At 41.6% G+C, this 22,552-nt stretch overlaps 1 protein-coding gene across 2 annotated transcripts in view; it reads left to right on the forward strand.

Annotated features, from left to right (window-relative positions):
• The window catches only part of FAM135B (family with sequence similarity 135 member B), a 349,946-nt gene that overhangs the window by 79,858 nt on the left and 247,536 nt on the right, over positions 1-22,552 (forward strand). For both annotated transcript variants that reach the window (XR_012157070.1, XM_073330058.1), the window contains exon 2: positions 16,354-16,449. Coding sequence is in view for 1 of the 2 variants with exons in the window: in XM_073330058.1 (XP_073186159.1) it covers positions 16,373-16,449 (77 nt within the window). In the remaining variant the exon portion in view is untranslated. The remainder of the gene's footprint in view (positions 1-16,353; positions 16,450-22,552) is intronic.

A 22,552-nucleotide genomic window follows, 5' to 3' on the forward strand; every position in this document is an offset into this window, starting at 1 on the left:
TCATTCTATTTATTTCAGACAACTTCTCTGGTTTGTCAAGATCATTTTGAATTCTAATTCTGTCCTCCAAAGCACTTTCAATGCCTCCCTGCTTCCTATTGTCCACAAACTTTATAAATGTGTTCTCTATGCCACTATCTAAATCATTTCACACCCAGTCAACATGGATTCACCAAGGGCAAGTCATGTCTGACCAACCTGATTGCCTTCTATGATGAGATAACTGACTCTGTGGATATGGGGAAAGCAGTTGACATGATATATCTTGACTATAGCAAAGCTTTTGATAGGTCTCCCACGGTATTCTTGCCAGCAAGTTAAAAAAAAATTGGATTGGATGAATGAACTATAAGGTGGATAGAAAGCTGGCTAAATTGTCGGGCTCAACGGGTAGTGATCAACAGCTCGATATCTAGTTGGCAGCCGGTATCAAGTGGAGTGCCCAAGGGGTCGGTCCTGGGGCTGGTTTTGTTCAACATCTTTATTAATGGTCTGGATGGTGGGATGCATTGCACCCTCAGCAAGTTCACAGGTGACTCTAGGTTGGGGGGAGAGGTAGATACACTGGAGTGTAGGGATAGGGTCCAGAGTGACCTAGACAAATTGGAGGATTGGAGGATGGAACTCTGCGGTTCTCAGTGGTGGCAGATGACAGAACAAGAAGCAATGGTCTCAAATTGCAGTGGGGGAGGTCTAGGTTGGATATTAGGAAACACTATTTCACTAGAGGGTAGTGAAGAACTGGAATGGGTTACCTAGAGAGGTGGTGGAATCTCCATCCTTAGAGGTTTTTAAGGCCCGGCTTGAGAAGCCCTGGCTGGGATGATTTAGTTGGTGTTGGTCCTGCTTTGAGGAGTGAGTTGGACTAGATGACCTCCTGAGGTTTCTTCCAACGCTAAGCTTCTATGATTCTATGAAGATATTGAATAGTCTGGAACCCAGGACAGATCTCTGAGGGATCCAATATGCCTTTCCAGCTTGACAGTGAACCATTGATCATTATTCTGAGTGTGTTTTTTCCACCAAGTTGAGCACCAATTTTACAGTAGGTTTATCTGGACTATATTCCTCTAGTTTGCTTATAAGAAGGTCATGTGAGACCGTATCAAAAGTCTTACTAAAGTAAAGATAATCACATCTACTACTTCCCACCAATCCACAATACTTGTTACCCTGTCAAAGAAGGATATTAGGTTGGTTTGCATGATTTGTTCTTGACATATCCCTGTTGATTATTATTTATCACCTTATTGTCTTCTAGATGCTTATAAATTGATTATTTGCTCCATTATGTTTCTGGGTACCAAGTTAAACTGACTGGTCTGTAATTCCCTGGATTGTCCTTATTCCCTTTTTTTATCAATAGGTATTATATTTTCCCTTTTTCAGTCCTCTAGGATCTTTCCCATCCTCCACAAGTTCTCCAAAATAATCACTAATGACTCAGATTTCTTCAGTGATTAAGTATTTTCGGATGTATTTCATCAGGCCCTGCCTACTTGAAGTCATTTAACTTGTCCAAGTAATTCTTAACTTCTCGCCCTATTTGAGACTCAGATCCTTTCTCTATTTATACTGATGTTCATTATATTAGTCATCTGATCACTGGATAACTTTAATTGTGAAAACTGAAACAAGAGGGTATTTAACACTTCAGCCATTGCTGTGTTTTCTGTCGTCTTCCCCCCATTGAGTAATGGGCTTACTGTGTCCTTGGTCTTCCTTTTGCTTCTGACTTATTTGTTTAAAAAAAAAAATCTTGTTCCCTTTTGTGTCCCTAACAAATTTAATCTCATTCCGTGCCTTGGCCTTTCTAATTTTGTCCTTACATGTGGTGGTGGTTTTTTTTTTTTTAATTTATCCTTTGTAATTTGACCTGGTTATCACTTTTTGTATGGCTCATTTTTGAGTTTCAGGTTGTAGATCTCCTGGTTAAGACAGGGTGGTATATTACGATGTTTCTTGTCTTTCCTATGTGTTGGGATAGTTTGCTCGTGCTCCCTTGTCATAAATATAAAGGGAAGGGTAAACCCCTTTGAAATCCCTCCTGGCCAGGGGAAAGCTCCTCTCACCTGTAAAGGGTTAAGAAGCTAAAGGTAACCTCACTGGCACCTGACCAAAATAACCAATGAGGAGACAAGATACTTTCAAAAGCTGGGAGGAGGGAGAGAAACAAAGGGTCTGTGTGTCTGTCTATATTCTGTCTTTGCCGGGGATAGCCCAGGAATGGAGTCTTAGAACTTTTAGTAAGTAATCTAGCTAGGTATGTGTTAGATTATGATTTCTTTAAATGGCTGAGAAAAGAACTGTGCTGAATAGAATAACTATTTCTGTCTGTTTATCTTTTTTGTAACTTAAGGTTTTGCCTAGAGGGGTTCTCTATGTTTTGAATCTAATTACCCTGTAAGGTATCTACCATCCTGATTTTACAGGGGGGATTTCTTTATTTCTATTTACTTCTATTTTTATTAAAAGTCTTCTTGTAAGAAAACTGAATGCTTTTTCATTGTTCTCAGATCCAAGGGTTTGGGTCTGTGGTCACCTATGCAAATTGGTGAGGCTTTTTATCCAACATTTCCCAGGAAAGGGGGGGTGCAAGTGTTGGGAGGATTGTTCATGGTTCTTAAGATCCAAGGGTCTGGGTCTGTAGTCACCTAGGCAAATTGATGAGGCTTTTTACCAAACCTTGTCCAGGAAGTGGGGTGCAAGGTTTTGGGAAGTATTTTGGGGGGAAGGACGCGTCCAAACAGCTCTTCCCCAGTAACCAGTATTAGTTTGGTGGTGGTAGCGGCCAATCCAAGGACAAAGGGTGGAATATTTTGTACCTTGGGGAAGTTTTGCCCTAGAGTTCAGAGTGGGGGAGGAACCGTGACATCCCTGAATCATGTCTCTTTTCAGGAAAGTTGGACTTTTTTTTACTCTTTTTTCCCTTAGATTTTCTTCCCACGGGATCTAACTTACGAATTCTGAGTTTGCTAATGTTTCATTTCTTGAAATCCATTGTCTTTATTCTGCCATTTTCCCCTCCTACCATTCTTTAGAATCATGAACTCTATCATTTCATAATCAATTTCACCCAAACTGCCTTCCACCTTCAAATTCTCAACCATTTCCATTCTGTTTGTCAGAATCAAATCTAGGAGAGCCTCTTCCCTAGTAGCGTTCTCCACGTTCCATAATAAAAATGTGTTTCCAGTGCATGCCCAGAATATATTGGATAATCTGTGCTCTACTTTATTGTTTTCCCAACAGATATCTGAGTAGCTGAAGGCTCCCATACCACCAAGTCCTGTGCTTTGGATAATTTTGCTAGTTAGTTTAAAAAGAAACCTCATCCACCTCTTCTTCCTGGTCAGGTGGCCTATAGTAGACCCTTACCATGACATCACCCTTGTTTTTTACCCCTTTTATCCTTACCCAAAGACTCAACAGATCTGCCTCCAACTTCAATCTCCATTTCAGTGCAAGTGTGTACATCTTTGATATACAAAGCAACACCTCCCTTTTTTCTCCTGCTTGTCCTTCCTGAACAAAGTGTACTCTTCTATACCAATATTCCAGTTATGTGGATTATGTGATGATCTATCCGCACAACCATGCATTCATTACCAGGATGTGTCTGTCTCTGCCTGGGCCCCTATCCTGACTGGAAGGACTGATGAGAAACCACCTCTGTCCCAACTCTCTCACCCTCTCTCCTAGAGCCCCCGAGTCACTTCTGATCGGTTCAGGGTCATAACTTGCAGTATCATTAGTGCCCGTGTGGTTGAGCAGCGTGGGGTAGTAGTCAAGGGGACGGATGATCCTCGGCAATCCTTTTTCAATGTCTCCATAATAGGCCCGACATACCTCCAAGATTCCAGGTCAGGCTGGCAGATGGATGCCTCTGTCCCCCTGAGAAAGGAGTCTCAGACCACTACCCCCCTCATTTCCTCTATGGAGTGGTGTCCATAATCCTCCCAGCCTTGGGGGTATGGGTCTTTTCCTCCTACACCTTTAGGAGGAGATTCCTCATCCCTCATTGCCAGGGCAGCATACCAGGTTTTTTTAATCTCTGTGGGCAGTGGATTGGGAGTAGGTGTGGAGCACTGCCTGCTTCCAGAAGTTGCCAGCTTCTTCCTTGTGATGGAGCCATTTCCTCCTCCCCCTGGTGGTGCAACTGCAGTTTTCTCAAACTGGCTTGCTTCCTCAAGCTTCAAGGTCTCCATATGCATATTTTCAATGAGTTCCTGACAATGACAGCTGACATTAGTTCTGGAACTGTTCAGTACTGACCTGCCGAAACCTCTGGCAGAACCTGGGTTTTCTTTGGAGATTTACCACCCAATTGAATAGCCTTCGAATTGCTAATCTCTGAGGATAATCTAAGTAATGGGCTCTCAATTTAGAGATCACCAATAGGTTTCAGATGGTCGTGATCACACTTTATTGCTAGATGCAGGTGTTACAGGTATTATCCCAGCACTTCTTGTAGGGTAATGACATGGAACAAATGGAGAACCATCGACATAGATCATGAGTTTAGGATTTTGTGGATTCCAAGTGGGTTGGGAAAAGGTTAAAATATGAAGGCAAAATTAGAACAGTGAAAATGTTGACATCTATAAATGACTTGGATCCTTTCTTGAATACATTTAAATTCTATATCTCTCTTGGCTTTTAAATCACTATTTCCCTTTTTTCAGGGATGTTGTTTTACTCCTACATCACCAACTTTGATTTCTGTAAAATAAATCAACAAACCTTGGGGAAAATTACTCTTTTTGTGCTGTATTTTTTTGAGTATGACTAATGAAAAAATCAATTTTGACTTCCCAGGAATGCAGAACAGCAGACCCAAAAAGTTTTGAAATAACAGGACTCTTATCTAAAGTGTGTTGGCTCTTCAGAGAATAAAAACAATGTTTAACAATTAAACTTAAACTGGTATACTTGTGAAAGAGAAACAAGCATGTTTTGTGGATGATATGGCAGATAAGGTCATGTGTCTTGTATTCATTTATAACTACAGTATTACTCTATTTCCTGCCCTGCAAATTAAAGAAAGAATTCGAGGGCATATTGCAGGCTGGAACTCCTACAAAAACAATAGGAACAGTTACCTGCAGCTATCCCATCTTTTGTTGTGTTCCCATTACATTCCACAACCTAAGCAGGCAAATATATCGATGGGAGACCTACAAGATTAATCCTTGATGCTTTTGAGTCAGTACAGAATATTAAAGAGCACAATGTAGCTGCAGATACTGTGTTTTTCAGAGGACACATCAAATTTAAGTCCTGAGTAGCTGTAGCCATTTTAAAAAAAAGTGGCTAACTCTTGTGTCCTGGCTAAAATCAAAACTGGGTCAGTACACTATAGTCAGATTTGCTTGCATAGATTATTCTGTTAGATTTGCTAGGAGGCTGATTTACTTGGCCCAGGAAACTGAAGGAATTAAGGTCAGGAGTGGTATTAGAAGTCCAGAAAACCCAAATACTAGAGCTGTATGTAGTCCATGCTGCTTTTTCTTTTTCTTTTCTTTTTTTTTTGAATATTTTTTTAGATTATTCTTCAACTATTCATCTAATAATAATTGCAAGGCCTGGTATTGCTATTCGTTATCATTCAAATAAGGGCAGGTATTACTATGTACCCTGATTACTCTACCTTTCTTTGTCCTTATTCAAATACTAAAACATGGCTGTTATACCTTGTTGTATTCAAAATCTTGGAAAATAAAATAACATGGCTGACATAATTTAAAGGTGATTAATATATACCACTAATATAATAAAGGTCCACCTCCCTTTCACTAACAATGCCAATGGGTTCATGGACATGAGGATGATGGGCAACAGAAGTGCTGATTGGCCTCTGTGATTGCTCTGTATCAAAACAACTCACCTGTTTTTTGGGGCATCTGGATTCAATGGTGAGTTTAGATTCTCCTGGGACTCATTTTGCTTGAGAAAAGGCAAATGATAGAAAAACTAAAAGGATTAAAAAAAAATTCACTTCACCTTGAATGATCCCTTGAAATATGTGTTAACTTCTTATGCTAAACAATCTGTTCTACCTTGTATTTATTTGTGGTGCTCTTGAGTAGGGTGCCCGGACCTGAAGAACATCTCTGTGTAAGCTCAAAAGTTTCTCTCTCACCTTGTCTCTCTAAAAAGAAAAGACATTTAATCTATTTTCACCCTTTCCCAATACTTTATTCTAACTGACTGTTTCTGAGTTTGGGTCACGATTGCCCTGTTTGTTTATTGAGATTTATGCTAGACCTTATTGATATCTATGCTAGGAGCAGATATGTATGGAGAAGAGTAATGCAGTTTTACCATGACTGTTTTCTATAAACACAACTTGTAGCTTTTACAAAAACTCAAATTCCCTCCCCTATCTTGCAAATATCAGCTTCCTAGGGAATCCATAACAAAATACAGTGTGTTCTAAATGTAGAAATAGCAGGGAATGTATTATGGAGACTCACTTCTAAGATGTGCTGTGCTTTCTGAGGAGCACAGCTGGGTTCTCTTCTTTAAACTTTGCCCTTAACAAATGCTGCTAGGTTTATGAGTCATTGCCTTCTCTCAGAAGGTGTTTTTATTTTGTTCTTTTGTCCTCGACTTTCTGATGAATCCTGTGATGGAATCAGACAAGTATGGCCAAAGCACTGAGGAAATGTCTGGTTTATTTATTTTTTTTTGGCTAAGAACACATGTAGAACGCTGGCCAGATTTATAAGCTGCTGGGGGAGGTAAACAAGTTTTATGTTGTAGTATAATAGCTTCTGAAAGTAAATCAAAGTAGGGGCCTGATCCTGCAGCCTTCACTGATGTGATTAGTGTCATCAAGCTAATACGGTTCTTGTGAAGTCTGCAGTCCTGTGAAGCCTGTGACATCCAGCCCTTAGGATTATTACTCTCTATAATACAGTAGTGATACTGGGCCAAATTCTGTCCTCACTGACACTCTCAATATACTTTCACTGAAATCAACATCCAACCAACTGTTCTCAGTCATGGTTGTTGCAGGTTTGATTTCTTTAGTTTATCTCTGTGTTTATATGTATATGTACCAAATAACCATTTTATCAATGCATATACCTCAATCAGGTGCTTGTACTACCAAAATAAGTAGTATGACTTAATAGCTAGCCCAAACACCCAGCTACTAAACATTGCACAGGGCAAGGGCTGCTGAGCATGAACACAAGCATCATATTTTGGCCAAATGATTGCAACTTTATCATAACTTAAACAACCACCACCAGTCCTCAAAGGCAACCTGGTCCAGCAGCCACAAAAGAAAATAACAGCAAGTGTTCCTTTTAAAATGCAAATGAGATCATGCATATTCATTCATAATACAGATTAGGACATGACATTTTCTGCAAATGATGGCCAGATTTCCAGCATGGGAGACCCCACTCCTATCCTCATCCACTCAATTTTAATAGCACGAAGGGGAATCTAACTCTTACAAGCAGGACAAATTGTCCAGATTTGTGAGCCTGTAATTAAATAAATAATAAATTTATAGAACCATGACGAGTTGGGCCCCTGTGTCGTGTAGTTTAGCCAGTACAACACAACCAGTGCAGTTGCCTGAAATGTCAAGTGGAACTTGCTCAGACCAATGAACCATTGACACTGAAATGTAACTGATCCAGCTTATTCTCCATAGCTGTTAATCTCTACAGCTGTGTCTTCACTGAAGAGTGAATTCAATTGATAATTTGAGTGATGCCCCAAATTTGAGTCTTGTCCACACACACAAACCCTTAACGTTGGTGTCATAAATATAAAGGGAAGGGTAAACCCCTTTGAAATCCCTCCTGGCCAGGGGAAAGCTCCTCTCACCTGTAAAGGGTTAAGAAGCTAAAGGTAACCTCGCTGGCACCTGACCAATGAGGAGACAAGATACTTTCAAAAGCTGGGAGGAGGGAGAGAAACAAAGGGTCTGTGTCTGTCTGTAGTCGTCTTGGCCGGGGACAGAACAGGAATGGAGTCTTAGAACTTTTAGTAAGTAATCTAGCTAGGTATGTGTTAGATTATGATTTCTTTAAATGGCTGAGAAAAGAATTGTGCTGAATAGAATAACTATTTCTGTCTGTGTATCTTTTTTGTAACTTAAGGTTTTGCCTAGAGGGGTTCTCTATGTTTTTGAATCTAATTACCCTGTAAGATATCTACCATCCTGATTTTACAGGGGGGATTTCTTTATTTCTATTTACTTCTATTTTTTATTAAAAGTCTTCTTGTAAAACACTGAATGCTTTTTCATTGTTCTCAGATCCAAGGGTTTGGGTCTGTGGTCACCTATGCAAATTGGTGAGGCTTTTTATCCAACATTTCCCAGGAAAGGGGGGGTGCAAGTGTTGGGAGGATTGTTCATTGTTCTTAAGATCCAAGGGTCTGGGTCTGTAGTCACCTAGGCAAATTGGTGAGGCTTGTTACCAAACCTTGTCCAGGAAGTGGGGTGCAAGGTTTTGGGAAGTATTTTGGGGGGAAGGACGCGTCCAAACAGCTCTTCCCCAGTAACCAGTATTAGTTTGGTGGTGGTAGCGGCCAGTCCAAGGTGTAATATTTTGTACCTTGGGGAAGTTTTGACCTAAGCTGGTAAAGATAAGCTTAGGAGGTTTTTCATGCAGGTCCCCACATCTGTACCCTAGAGTTCAGAGTGGGGGAGGAACCGTGACATGGTGGCACAGTGGTGGGATTAACCTGAAATCATTTTGAGATCCAGTTGAGATTTTTTGAACTAGAAATACAGATTTTAAAAAGGAATTTTTAGGAAGTCCAGGAAGCAGCTTTGAAACTGAAAGCAGCTTGGTTTCTCTCTGCTTTGTGGCCAAGCAGAGACAAAAGGGGATTATCTTGTGAATTGCAGGTTTTCTTTGCCTGGAGGCAGGGTACTTAACTCCTGCAGGGAAATTCACAGTCTTCCAACCCAGAGTTTTTTTTTTCTTTTCTTCCTAAAAGTAAATAGGGGGTGTGTGCTCTACCCATTTGCCTGGAGACAAAGTGGCAGGGTTTTTTTTAGGATTTTGATTTTTTTTTGTTTTACAAGGAGCACAGGTTTGAAAAGAAATTTTTTTTTTCTTTGGGCTGGGTAAGCAGGTTTCCAAGTAGTTGGAGTTTTTTTGCTTTAAATTGGGCCCAGAGCAGAGACAAGGGAATTGTCTTTTTCTGTAGGCTGACAATCACTATCAGAGAATAGGTATTCTATTCCAGCACAGCAAAATTTTACAGCCAAGTTTTGTTTGTTTATTTCTAAACCTCGGGTGTAAAGCTAGTTAAAAACAGAGAGGTTAGAATGGCCAAATCCTCGGCTCGACTACAGCTGGAATTAGCCAAATTTCAGGCTGAGGAAAAACAAAGGGAACATGAAAGACAGATAGAACTCATGCGGCTGGAGAAGGAGGTACAGGAGGCTGCCCACAAGAGGGAAATGGAGGCAAGGAAGCATGTGGAGGAGATGGAGAGGATAAAGGCCCAGCAGAATATACCAACAAACCCTAGCAATCCTTCTCCAGGTACCACTTCCCATCCCAGAAAGTTCCCCACCTACAAGGCAGGTGATGATACTGAGGCCTTCTTAGAAAACTTCGAAAGGGCCTGCCTTGGGTACAACATCTCTACTGACCAATACATGGTAGAGCTGAGACCGCAGCTCAGTGGACCCTTAGCTGAGGTGGCAGCTGAAATGCCTAAAGAACATATGAACAAGTATGAACTGTTTAAATCCAAGGCGAGAGTCAGAATGGGGATAACACCCGAGCAGTCTCGTCGGAGGTTCCGAGCCCTAAGGTGGAAACCAGACATGTCATTTACCCGACATGCCTACCACATTGTGAAACATTGGGATGCCTGGATATCAGGAGCAAGTGTTGAATCTCCAGTAAATTTGCCCTTCCTAATGCAAATGGAACAATTCTTAGAGGGTGTTCCTGAGGAAATAGAAAGATACATCCTAGATGGGAAACCCAAAACTGTAATCGAGGCAGGAGAGATTGGAGCCAGATGGGTGGAGGTGGCAGAGAAGTAAATAGAAATAAAGAAATCCCCCCTGTAAAATCAGGATGGTAGATATCTTACAGGGTAATTAGATTCAAAAACATAGAGAACCCCTCTAGGCAAAACCTTAAGTTACAAAAAAGATACACAGACAGAAATAGTTATTCTATTCAGCACAATTCTTTTCTCAGCCATTTAAAGAAATCATAATCTAACACATACCTAGCTAGATTACTTACTAAAAGTTCTAAGACTCCATTCCTGTTCTGTCCCCGGCCAAGACGACTACAGACAGACACAGACCCTTTGTTTCTCTCCCTCCTCCCAGCTTTTGAAAGTATCTTGTCTCCTCATTGGTCAGGTGCCAGCGAGGTTACCTTTAGCTTCTTAACCCTTTACAGGTGAGAGGAGCTTTCCCCTGGCCAGGAGGGATTTCAAAGGGGTTTACCCTTCCCTTTATATTTATGACACGCCATTCCTGGGCAGACCACCTGGAACATCTACAAAAAGTCCTTGAGCGCATAAGGGAGGCAGGACTAACTGTTAAGGCTAAGAAGTGTCAAATAGGCCTAAACAGAGTGACTTACCTTGGACACCAGGTGGGTCAAGGAACTATCAGCCCCCTACAGGCCAAAGTGGATGCTATCCAAAAGTGGCCTGTCCCAAAGTCAAAGAAACAGGTTCAATCCTTCTTAGGCTTGGCCGGTTATTACAGACGATTTGTACCGCACTACAGCCAAATCGCTGCCCCACTGACGGACCTAACCAAAAAGAAACAGCCAAATGCTGTTCAGTGGACTGGAAAGTGTCAGAAGGCCTTTAACAAGCTTAAAGCGACACTCATGTCTGACCCTGTACTAAGGGCCCCAGACTTTGACAAACCGTTCCTAGTAACCACAGATGCATCCGAGCGTGGTGTGGGAGCAGTTTTAATGCAGAAAGGACCTGATCAAGAATTCCACCCTGTAGTGTTTCTCAGCAAAAAACTGTCTGAGAGGGAAAGCAACTGGTCAGTCACTGAAAAAGAATGTTATGCCATTGTCTACGCTCTGGAAAAGCTACGCCCATATGTTTGGGGACGGCGTTTCCACCTGCAAACCGACCATGCTGCACTAAAGTGGCTTCACACCGTCAAAGAAACTAACAGAAAACTTCTTCGGTGGAGTTTAGCTCTCCAAGATTTTGATTTCGACATCCAACACATCTCAGGAGCTTCTAACAAAGTGGCTGATGCACTCTCCCGTGAAAGTTTCCCAGAATCAACTGGTTAAAATCGTCCTTGAGATGTGGAAAATATTGTTAGTCTTTATGTACTTGGTAGTATATTTAGAGATGCATGTGTCTTATTAACTCTGTTTTCCTAGAGCTCCAGGAAGAAATCCCAGCCAGTGTTTCACCCTAGCTGAGATTTGGGGGGCGTGTCATAAATATAAAGGGAAGGGTAAACCCCTTTGAAATCCCTCCTGGCCAGGGGAAAGCTCCTCTCACCTGTAAAGGGTTAAGAAGCTAAAGGTAACCTCGCTGGCACCTGACCAATGAGGAGACAAGATACTTTCAAAAGCTGGGAGGAGGGAGAGAAACAAAGGGTCTGTGTCTGTCTGTAGTCGTCTTGGCCGGGGACAGAACAGGAATGGAGTCTTAGAACTTTTAGTAAGTAATCTAGCTAGGTATGTGTTAGATTATGATTTCTTTAAATGGCTGAGAAAAGAATTGTGCTGAATAGAATAACTATTTCTGTCTGTGTATCTTTTTTGTAACTTAAGGTTTTGCCTAGAGGGGTTCTCTATGTTTTTGAATCTAATTACCCTGTAAGATATCTACCATCCTGATTTTACAGGGGGGATTTCTTTATTTCTATTTACTTCTATTTTTTATTAAAAGTCTTCTTGTAAAACACTGAATGCTTTTTCATTGTTCTCAGATCCAAGGGTTTGGGTCTGTGGTCACCTATGCAAATTGGTGAGGCTTTTTATCCAACATTTCCCAGGAAAGGGGGGGTGCAAGTGTTGGGAGGATTGTTCATTGTCCTTAAGATCCAAGGGTCTGGGTCTGTAGTCACCTAGGCAAATTGGTGAGGCTTGTTACCAAACCTTGTCCAGGAAGTGGGGTGCAAGGTTTTGGGAAGTATTTTGGGGGGAAGGACGCGTCCAAACAGCTCTTCCCCAGTAACCAGTATTAGTTTGGTGGTGGTAGCGGCCAGTCCAAGGTGTAATATTTTGTACCTTGGGGAAGTTTTGACCTAAGCTGGTAAAGATAAGCTTAGGAGGTTTTTCATGCAGGTCCCCACATCTGTACCCTAGAGTTCAGAGTGGGGGAGGAACCGTGACAGTTGGTGTCATGGTGCTTTTAACTTGAGTTTGCAGACCCAAGGGGCGGGGAGTTGTATAGGCTAAAACTCAAGTGAGTACAATGTGCCAGCTGCTACCACAGCCATGCTGTAGTCTGAATGCAGACTAGCTCCCACCTGAATGCTCCAATGCCTTCCCACAATTCCCTTGTGTGCCCAGAAAGGACAGAAGTTCTCCTGCAGTTCAGTAGGAATGAATTCACAGAGCATCTCAATTAACTGCAGCACAGAGAAACATGGGATGTGGCCCCAGAAGTCTTAGCACCACACATGAGTGAGTGAAATCTCAGTGTATATACAGCAGCTGTAGTGTTATTTTGGTGTGGCCTCTCTCACTAAAGCGAGGCTAACTTGAGAGGAGTAACTCAAGTATAATTAATCCTGCAGTGCAGACATACCCTCAGGGAGTGAGTGTGGGATACACACAACCTCTAGGGGAGTAGGAGAGAGAGGCCTACTTCTGTCCAGTATTGTCTTCATGGGCAATACGCCACCAGCCAATCCAAACTCACAGGTGCTTGGATTGACCAATGGCAGCCCCGCTAATGAGGGAGGGCTGCCAGTGACAGGCCTGTCCCCCATGTCATGTCATGTCACCAGCTGGATTGCCTAGTGCCTGCTTTATTCTTGTTCTGAAATGTTAGTGTGGCATGTAGGGCCTAGCTTAAAAACACATGAGGTGCTGTCCAATAGAGAGGTACCTGGGGCATTCACAGTGATCGCCCCAAAACACTTGCCAGTAGTCTTAATAAGTATGTGACATATCTTCAATATTGGCAATATTCCCTACAGTACTGCAAATACTGATGTCATACGTCGGGCCTCGGTAACAGCACAATTGGCAAGGTAGCTACTCTACTTTTGGTTAATGCTCGTTTAACTAACTACCCTGTGATACTTCTGGCCTAAATTGTCCCGAGTGATTAATGAGTATGGGTGCCTCTATTTTTTGAGTGCCCAACTTTAAGCACCTTATTTTCAAAGGACTGGTGTTCATCATCTTTGAAAACTGGGTTTCTGTAAGGATAAGTCAGGTGTAGCACCCAAAATCATTGGTCACTTTTGAATATTTATTCTTTTTCTTCAAGCTGTGTGACTTCAGCTCTTCTCTGGGTCGATCGTTTGCGCTATTGGTGCACACCATGGAAGTACCTTTGACAAACTTAACTTTTATGTCAGTCCTGCCAAGGGCTTTATCAAGAGTAAAATGAGGGTGGGGGCCATTTTTGATACAGTTTTAGAAAACTAGGTAAGGTACAAATTACATTAGCTCTGCCAGAGAGTAACACTGAGTTTACCTTCACTGCTTCTGAATTTTACTGGAAATCATTATGACATAACACTGAATTGACTAATGCATTACTTTCCTTACTTTGGGGGTATATATTAAAAAATGCAGTTTGGCAATTATTTTATTTATATATAATATAAATGGCATAGCTGCAGCTCTTGTCAGTCTGGAATCAATGTCTGCAGTGCATATTTTCCAGTGGAGGAAAAAATCTCAGAGTGCATTTTGGAAAATGAGAGCGCTTGAGAGGGGCAGGCATTAAGAGAAGCAAAAATAGTGTTTAAATCATCAGTGAAATAAAAAGCCAGTCACCTGGAAAATGTACAGCCAGGAGTTGGCAAACAAACTTATCCAATAGCTACAGTATAATACTTTCTCCTGATTCAAAAATATATCACATCAGAATCTTGACCTGCCTTGCATGGATGTATTGGAGTGGGTGGGAGGCACTTAGCACACCTTTGGGCACGATACAAATGAACATAAGAGTCTGAAGACAGAGAGTCTCCCCTATTGCAGAAGCTGGACAGAATTCCAAATGAGCCCCTCTCATAGGTGCTGGAACTAGGGGTTTGGGGTGCTGCTGTTCCCCCTGGCTTGAAGTGGTTTTCATCATATACAGGGTTTACAGTTTGGTTCACTGGCTCTCGGCAACCCCCACTATACAAATTGTTCCAGCAGCCTTGGCCCCTTTGGGTGCTAAATGGAAAGCCTGCCGATGCACCAGCTACTACTCTGTGGCACCAGAATGTCACGCACACTTTCCCACCTCCCCTGTTATGTACAGTAGACAGCTATCTATGCTCAGACTGATGCTCATGAGCCATCCTTCTCTGCACTTACACAGTGGTCTTAGATAGAAGAGCAGCGTGTATGTGTGAAGTAAACCAATCTGTTGGCCATCTTTGTGTCATTCTATACCTTGGGGGAGCATCCTGGAACCCCCATATTCCTCATTTTTAAATCATCGTGATCATACATATAAAGCATGCCTTGGATAAGATATCAGGTGAAAGGTTATGATCTCCTGAAAGTAATTTTTCTGTCCATATATGTATATCATAAATGTATATGAAGTTGAGAATTGTGTTGTATGGTTGTCACTAAAACAAGCTGTAAGTTGGGGAATCAGCCAGATATTAGCTCCCCAGAGGCAACAGCAAGGAAAGTAACCAACACCCAGGCAGGGTTTCAATCAGCCCATCAACAACCATTGCCCAGCAAGGGAGCTATAATGCAATGACTCACCTACATGACGCCACTCCAGGGGAATTGTCCAACCTTGCCTGGAGACTCAGCAATGCACCCAGACATGCCTGGACTTGTGTTTTCCAAGCACATGGACTGAGGGTATAAAACAGACAGAGTGGAAACATACTGGGCCCTTACCCTGCCCCCACCTAGGCTGCAAGCAACTAAGATACTGAGAAGAAGACAAGACTCCAACAGAGGAGATTGGCCCAGGTTTAAGGAACAAACTTGTATATTAAGGACTGCAATGTTCAGTGGGGTGAGAAAAACTGCTTAATGTAGAGGTTGCCCAGTCTAATAGGGTTGAGAGTTTAGACTGCGTGCTTATATTTTCTTTTCTTTTGGTAATGCACTGATTTTTTGCCTAACACTTAATATCACTTAAATTTAAACCTTTGTAGTCAATACATTTGTTTAACTGTTTGTCTTTACCAGTGAGTTTGCCTGAAGTGTTTGGTTATCTGCTCAGGTTTGCAAAGGCTGGTGTAGGCCCGCTTTCCGTTGATGAAGTGGTGAACCAATTAATAAATCTGCACTGCTCGGCTTGAGCAATGCAAGACGATGTCTTGAAGCACAGTGCTGGGTGCTGGGGGGATTTGGCTGGTGCCTTTCTCTGGGTGATTCATGAGTGGCTTTGGGAGCATTCATGCAATCTAGCTGGATGTGGGGCTCACATGCTGTTGTGTTGAGTGATCACAGCTTCTGGAGGGGTTTGCTGCCGGTCACTAGCAAGGCATTGTGAGAGACAACCCAGGGTGAAGAGAGCTAAGGGGGCACAGCGGTCCCACAGTCCCAGGCTGCACCCTGGGGATCCCGTCACAGTCTTTTTTGTGACATCTGTGATACAGACTAATTTTCCTGCCCCAAAGAGCTTATGTGGTAATCCCTACCATTCATTATTTCTGGAGTTAGTTCTGTTCCCTGTGAAACCTCCCTTCCTTGTCTTTGATAAGTGCCTTGGTGGGAGAGGGCACAGGGGATGGGAGCCAGCGAACTCTGTACCACTGTGGTGTTTTGGCTGGAGACTGAATTTTTAGTCAGTTCTCCATTTAGAGAGCTGTTGTGTGCTGTGTCTGGATACCTTCCATTCTCTAAAATGGGTGTAACAACATCTCTCTTTCCTCCCAGGAATATTGTGAGAGCTTGGAAAGCACTGCGAGGTTCTAGGCTGAAAAGACACTATGTACATTTCAATGATTATGATATTGCCTAATTTAGCATTATTGCTGCATCCTCAGGCCGTCTTTGTTTTTTATGACTCACAATCACAACTTGGATAGGGCTCTTATCAATAAAAAGCCTGAACAGAGTCCATTGAAGTTGGTATAAAGATTCCCATTGAGTTCCCTGGGTGACGGATGAAGCCCAAAGTGCTGAAGCAAGGTGTAGTAACTTAAGTGAATTTGTTTTTAAGCAAACTGTTCAGCATGTTTAAAATACCTGTTTGTGTGTCATTTAGGTGATGACCTGAAAAGATCATGTCTGAGGTACAGGGAACGGTCGAGTTTTCTGTGGAACTTCACAAATTCCATAATGTGGATCTCTTCCAGAGAGGGTGAGTTTGGAGCTTCCATTAGTTTTTAGCTGATTGGATAATGCCCATTTATGGAAAAGACGTAGACTCTGAAATAAATTGCTTCCTGCTAATGCAGTTATACTTCATGTAATCTGCGGGTGGGGGGTAACATTAGTCTTTCCTCACAGTCAAGGAAGCTGGAAGCATGTTGTTTCCACTTATCTGCAAAGTCTGACTGTCTGAATTATTAAAACAATGTGTTTATAAAACTAGATCAAATGGATTTAACCAGCTGCTTAAGCTTAGGCACAGTGACTGGTTTAACTCTCCTGGGTTAGCTCTGATTTTCCAACATGAATGACAGTTGTGCTCTGTGACTTTTCCTTCCTGTTCCATGTTAAATAATGCCCACTTTGGGGTCATAAATGTAATTGCTCTATTTTCCTAAAATGGGCTTTAATGGGATTCTACTAATTCACATTTAGAATTGGAGCACTGAGTATTTGCTATTAACCCCTATGTATTAAAAGACCACTGTGGTTTTAAAATCAGTGCTTCAGAACAAGGGCAACTTCCAGTAAACTTATTTAACTTTTCCCTGGCCTTTGCCTGGTGGTAAAGGCATAACAAATATGTGGCTACTAAATGGTGGTAGCCTCGTTTAAAGACTGCATGGTGACTGTGCTTAGATCACAGGTGTATTCTGTGATTTCTTTCATCAGAGCAAGGGACCTATATTGTAGGTCTGCTCAAGGATACCAGTGGAACTGGATAGGTTCAGACAGCTCTGAGAGTGTGCACTTCGTTGCTAATTGACTATTCTATTGCGAGTCTGCTGGGATATTTATTTTTTGTCAGTGAGTTTTGATATACTGACAGAAATGCCCTCTTCCTGGCTGCACCTCCCTTGGTCCGTGGATGGCAGATGACTTGGCTATGCAGGTAACTGATAGTGCTACCTGAACTGTGAAACTCTTCCAGGTGTGGGATAGTTTAGCTAATCAGAGCTGCCTCCACTGGAAAATGGAATATAATTTTTCTTACTATGATGAAATGTTCAGTGAACCCATGAAAAATTGTTCCCATGAAGTCCCTGAAAGGGCCAAGGAAACATGAAGGCCATATGATCTATAGCAGTAGGTGTTGATTAAAACTAAAACACAAATCACACTTGGATAGATACCTATTTTAAATGTGAACCAAGAATACACTTTTTTTTCTGCCAAGTTATGCACTCTTGAGAAATGAGGACGAGATAGGCACCAGTTGAGTAGAATCCTAGACTATTAGGGTTGGAAGGGACCTCAGAAGGTCATCTAGTCCAATCCCCTGCTCAAAGCAGGACCAACCCCAACTAAACCATCCCAGCCAGGGCTTTGTCAAGCTGGGCCTTAAAAACCTCTAAGGATGGAGATTCCACCACCTCCCTAGGTAACCCATTCCCAATGCTTTACCACCCTCCTAGTGAAATAGCGTTTCCTACTATCCAGCCTAGACATCCCCCAGTGGCATAGCCAGGTGGAGCGAACAGGGGGAGCAGACATAAAAAAAGGTGCCACCCACTTGTACTCAGCCAGCGGCGCTCCAGGTCTTCGGCAGCACTTCGGCGGCGGGTCCTTCACTTGCGCCGGGTCTTCGGCAGCACGAAATGCTGCTGAAGAATTAAAAGGGTGTCACTTGTGCTCAGTGGGAGAGTGGCTGCTGCCCCGCTCCCCCCCAGCTATGCTACTGCCTCCCCCACTGCAACTTGAGACCATTGCTCCTTGTTCTGTCATCTGCCACCACTGGGAACAGCCCAGCTCCATCCTCTTTGGAACCCCCCTTCAGGTAGTTGAAGGCTTCTATCAAATCCCCCCCTCACTCTTCTCTTCTGCAGACTAAACAACCCCAGTTCCCTCAGCCTAGCTCCATGGAACTTAGAGCAGCTGCATCTCTTCATCCTATTCATGGCCCAGAGAACAATGTTTAGAGCCCCGATTCTTGAAAACAGCCTTGACTATACCAAATATAACTATTAGGAAGAGAGCACACATGCCTTTTAATCAAGGGACTTAGTTCAACTTGATCACAAAATGGTTTAATCTTCAAGGAGTTTACTGGGTTCTGCACATTTTAGCTCTGTCTGCCATCTAAATACTAAGATAGGTGAGCTTGAATGCCTGGCATTAGATAATGGTGATATAATAGGCATCACAGCAACCTGGTGGAATGATGATAATCAATGGGACATGGTAATTCTGGGGTACAAAATATATAGGAATGACAGAGCAGTCATGCTAGTGAGGGAGTAGCACTATATGCGAAAGAAAGCATACAGTCAAATATAGGAAAAATCTTTATTAAATCAAACTGTACCATAGAATCTCTATGGATAGAAATTCCATGCTTGAATACTAAGAATATAACAGTAGGAATGTACTACTCACCGTCTGACCAGTATGGTGACAATGATTGTAAAATGCTCAAAGTTTAGAGACGCTACGAAGACAGAAAACCCACGAATGAGGGATTTCAGCTATCCCTCTGTTGGCTCAGTACATATTGCCTCAGGATATTATGCAGAGATAAATTTCTAGACACCATTAATGACTGCTTCGTAGAGCAGCTAGACCTGGAACTCCCAAGGGGAGTGGTAATCCTTGATTTAGTCCTAAGTGGAGCACAAGATAGGTGAGGTGAATATAGCTGAACCACCAGGTAATAGAGACCATAATGTAATTAAATTTAACATAGTTGTAGTGGGGAAAACACCAAAGAAATCCACCACAGTAGTATTTATCTTCAAAAAGGGGAACCACACAGAATGAAGAAGCTAGTTAAATGGAAATTAAAAAGAATAGGCACAAGAGAGAAATGCATGCAAGCTACATAGAAACTATTTAAAAACACCATAATAGAGGCTCAGACTAAATTTATACCTTGAAGGAAAAAAACAGAAGACCAAAAAAAACAAAAAACAAAACAAAAACAACCCACCATAGTTAAACAGCAGAGTAAAAGAGGCAGTTAGAGGCAAAAATACATCATTTGAAAACTGGAAGTCAAACCCTAGTGAGGAAAAGTGAAAGGACCATAAACTCTAGCAAGTCAAGTATAAAAGTATAATTAGGCAGGCCAAAAAAGAACTTCAAGAACAACTATCAGAAGACAGAAAAGCAAACAGAAAAAAAATTAAATACATCAGTAGCAGGAATTGAGCCAAACAATCCATGGGGCCACTGGACAATCAAGGTGCTAAAGGGTTACTCAAGGAACACAGAGCTCATGCAAAGAATTCATTTAGCTTCTCTGCATCAGTCTTCACCACAGAAGATGTGAGGGAGTTTCCCACAGCCATTCTTTTTGGGTGAAGTACCTGAGGTGCTGTCCCAGATTGAGGTGTCATAGAGGACGTCTGGGAACAACTTCATAAATTAAAAAGTAATAAGTCACCAGGACCAGATTGTATTCACCTAAGAGTTCTGAAGGAACGCAAATATGAAATTGCAGAACTACTGACTGTGGTATGTAACCTATCACTTAAATCAGCCTCTGTACCAGATGACTGGAGGGTAGATAATGTTATGCCTATTTATTTTTTAAAAAGGATCAAGAGGCAATCCTGGCAATTACAGGCCAGTAACACTAACTTCAATACCAGGTAAATTGGTTGAAACTATAGCAAAGAACAGAATTATCAGATATGTAGGTGGACACCATATATTATGGAAAAGTCAACACGACTTTTGCCTCACCAATCTATTAAAATTCTTTGAGTGGGTCCACAAACATGGGCACGGGCAATCCCAGTTGATACAGTGTATGTGGACTTTCAGAAAGCCCTTGACAAAGTCCCACACCAAAGGCTCTTAAGCAAAATAAGCAGTCCTGGGGTAAGAGGAAGGTCCTCTCATGGATCAATAGCTGGTTAAAAGATAGGAAACAAAGGATAAGAATAAATGGTCAGTTTTCACAATGGAGAGAGGTAGATAGCAGGGTCCCCCATGGATCTGTACTGGTACCAGTTCCATTCAACATACAGTAGAACCTCAGATTTATGAACACAAGAGTTACAAACTGACCAGTAAACCACACACCTCATTTAGAACCAGAAGTACACAATGAGGCAGCTGCAGAGCCCCCCCCAAAAAAAGTGTGTGTGGGGGGGCAAATATAGTACAGGACTGTGTTAAATGTAAACTACTAAAAATAAAGTAAAAAAAAAGATTTTACAAGGTAAGGAAACAGTTTCTGTGATTGTTTCATTTAAATTAAGATGGTTAAAAGAAGCATTTTTCTTCTCCATAGTAAAATATCAAAGCTGTATTTAATCAATGTTCAGCTGTAAACTTTTGAAAGAACAACCATAATGTTTTGTTCACAGTTCCAAACATTTCAGAGTTATGAACTACCTCCGTTCCTGAGGCATTCATAACTCTGAGGTGCTAATGTATTAATAAATAATGTGGACAAGAGAGTGAAGAGGGAGATGGCAAGGTTTGCAGCCAAAAAAAAATTCTCAAGCTAGTTAAGTCAAAAGCTGATCGCAAAGAGTTACAAAGGGATCTCACTAAACTGGACGACTGGGCAACAAAATGGCAAATGAAAGTCAATGTTAAGTGCAAACTAATGCACACTGGAAAATATAATCCCAACTATGAATACAAAATAATGGAGTCTAAATTAGCTGTTACCATTCAAGAAAGAGATATTGGAGTCATTGTGGATAGTTTTCTGAAAACATCTGATTCATATGCAGTGGCAGTGAAAAAAGCTAACAGAATGTTAGGAACCATCAGGCAAGGGATAGGGAATAAGACAGAAAATATAATGCCACTAAATAAATCCATGGTACGCCCACACTTTTAATACTGAGTGCAGTTGTGGTCACCACATCTCAAAAAAGATGTATTGGAATTGGAAAGGTTACAGAGAAGGGAAGAAAAATGATTAGGGGTATGGAACAACTTTCATGTGAGGAGAGATTAAAAAGACTGGGAATTTTCATTTTAGAAAAGAGATGACTAAGGGGAGGATATGAGAGAGGTCTATTACACCATGAGTGGTGTGGAGAAAGTGAATAAGGAAGTATTGTTTACTCCTTCACATAACACAAGAACCCATGGTCACCCAATGATATTAATAGGCAGCAGGTTTAAAACAAACATAAAGAAGTACTTGCTCACACAAGACATAATCAATCTCTGGAACTTGTTGCCAAGGCATCCTATGAAGGCCAAAAGTATGAGTGGGATCAGAAAAGACTCAGATAAATTCATGGAGGTTAGATCCATCAATGGGCATTAGCCAAGATGTTCAGGGATACAGCCCCATGCTCTGGGCATCCCTAAACTATCCATGTCCAGAAGCTCAGACTGGATGACAGGAGATGGATCACTCCATAATTGCCATGTTCTGTTCTTTCCCGCTGAAGCATCTGGCACTGGTCGCTGTTAGAAGATAGGATACTGGGCTAGATGAACCATTTGTCTGGCCCAGTATGGCCGTTCTTTTGTTCTTATGGTTTTCTAAAGGGCTGAGTGTTGGTCCAACTCTCCTCTGAAAGTCATTGACTTCAATGTGAGCAGAGTTAGGCCAACAGTGAGTGCTTTAGAAACAACAGCTTAAATAAATAAAAATAATTTCCAAAGGACAAAACAAGAGATTTCTGGTAGGCCTTCCCCACAAAAGCCCAAAGGCATTTGTTAATAATCAAATTCCATTAATTCGTTGAAATTGTCTGTTCCCTAAATAAATAGTTAACATTCAAAACTATGTTAAGTGGCCTGGATGATCAAGAATGTTTAAATAGAAAACAATCAGAATTCTTTGTGTTTTCCAGGCCTGTGTACTGGGGACCAGTCATCAATAGGTTACATGTTTCAAGTTGTTTTTTTCTTGGAGAGATATGTGCAATTAATACTAATGTTCTCTTACTCAAAGGCACCAGTGTAAGTGTCAGTATTTATAGACATGAATGGTCAATTGTTGATTTGTAGAAAATATTATTGTGGGGAGAAAAACGCTTTTTGTTGAAACAAGAGACTAATGCTGATGTTTGATGCTGGAATTCTAAAGGCTGAGTAATGGGTAATAAGTAATGCAATTTCTAGAAGGAAAAGCAGTTTTTAGTTTCTCCATCTGAGTTCTCTCCATCATGTGC

Source organism: Lepidochelys kempii, chromosome 2 (genome assembly GCF_965140265.1).
Source record: "Lepidochelys kempii isolate rLepKem1 chromosome 2, rLepKem1.hap2, whole genome shotgun sequence".
Classification (NCBI taxonomy): domain Eukaryota; kingdom Metazoa; phylum Chordata; order Testudines; family Cheloniidae; genus Lepidochelys; species Lepidochelys kempii.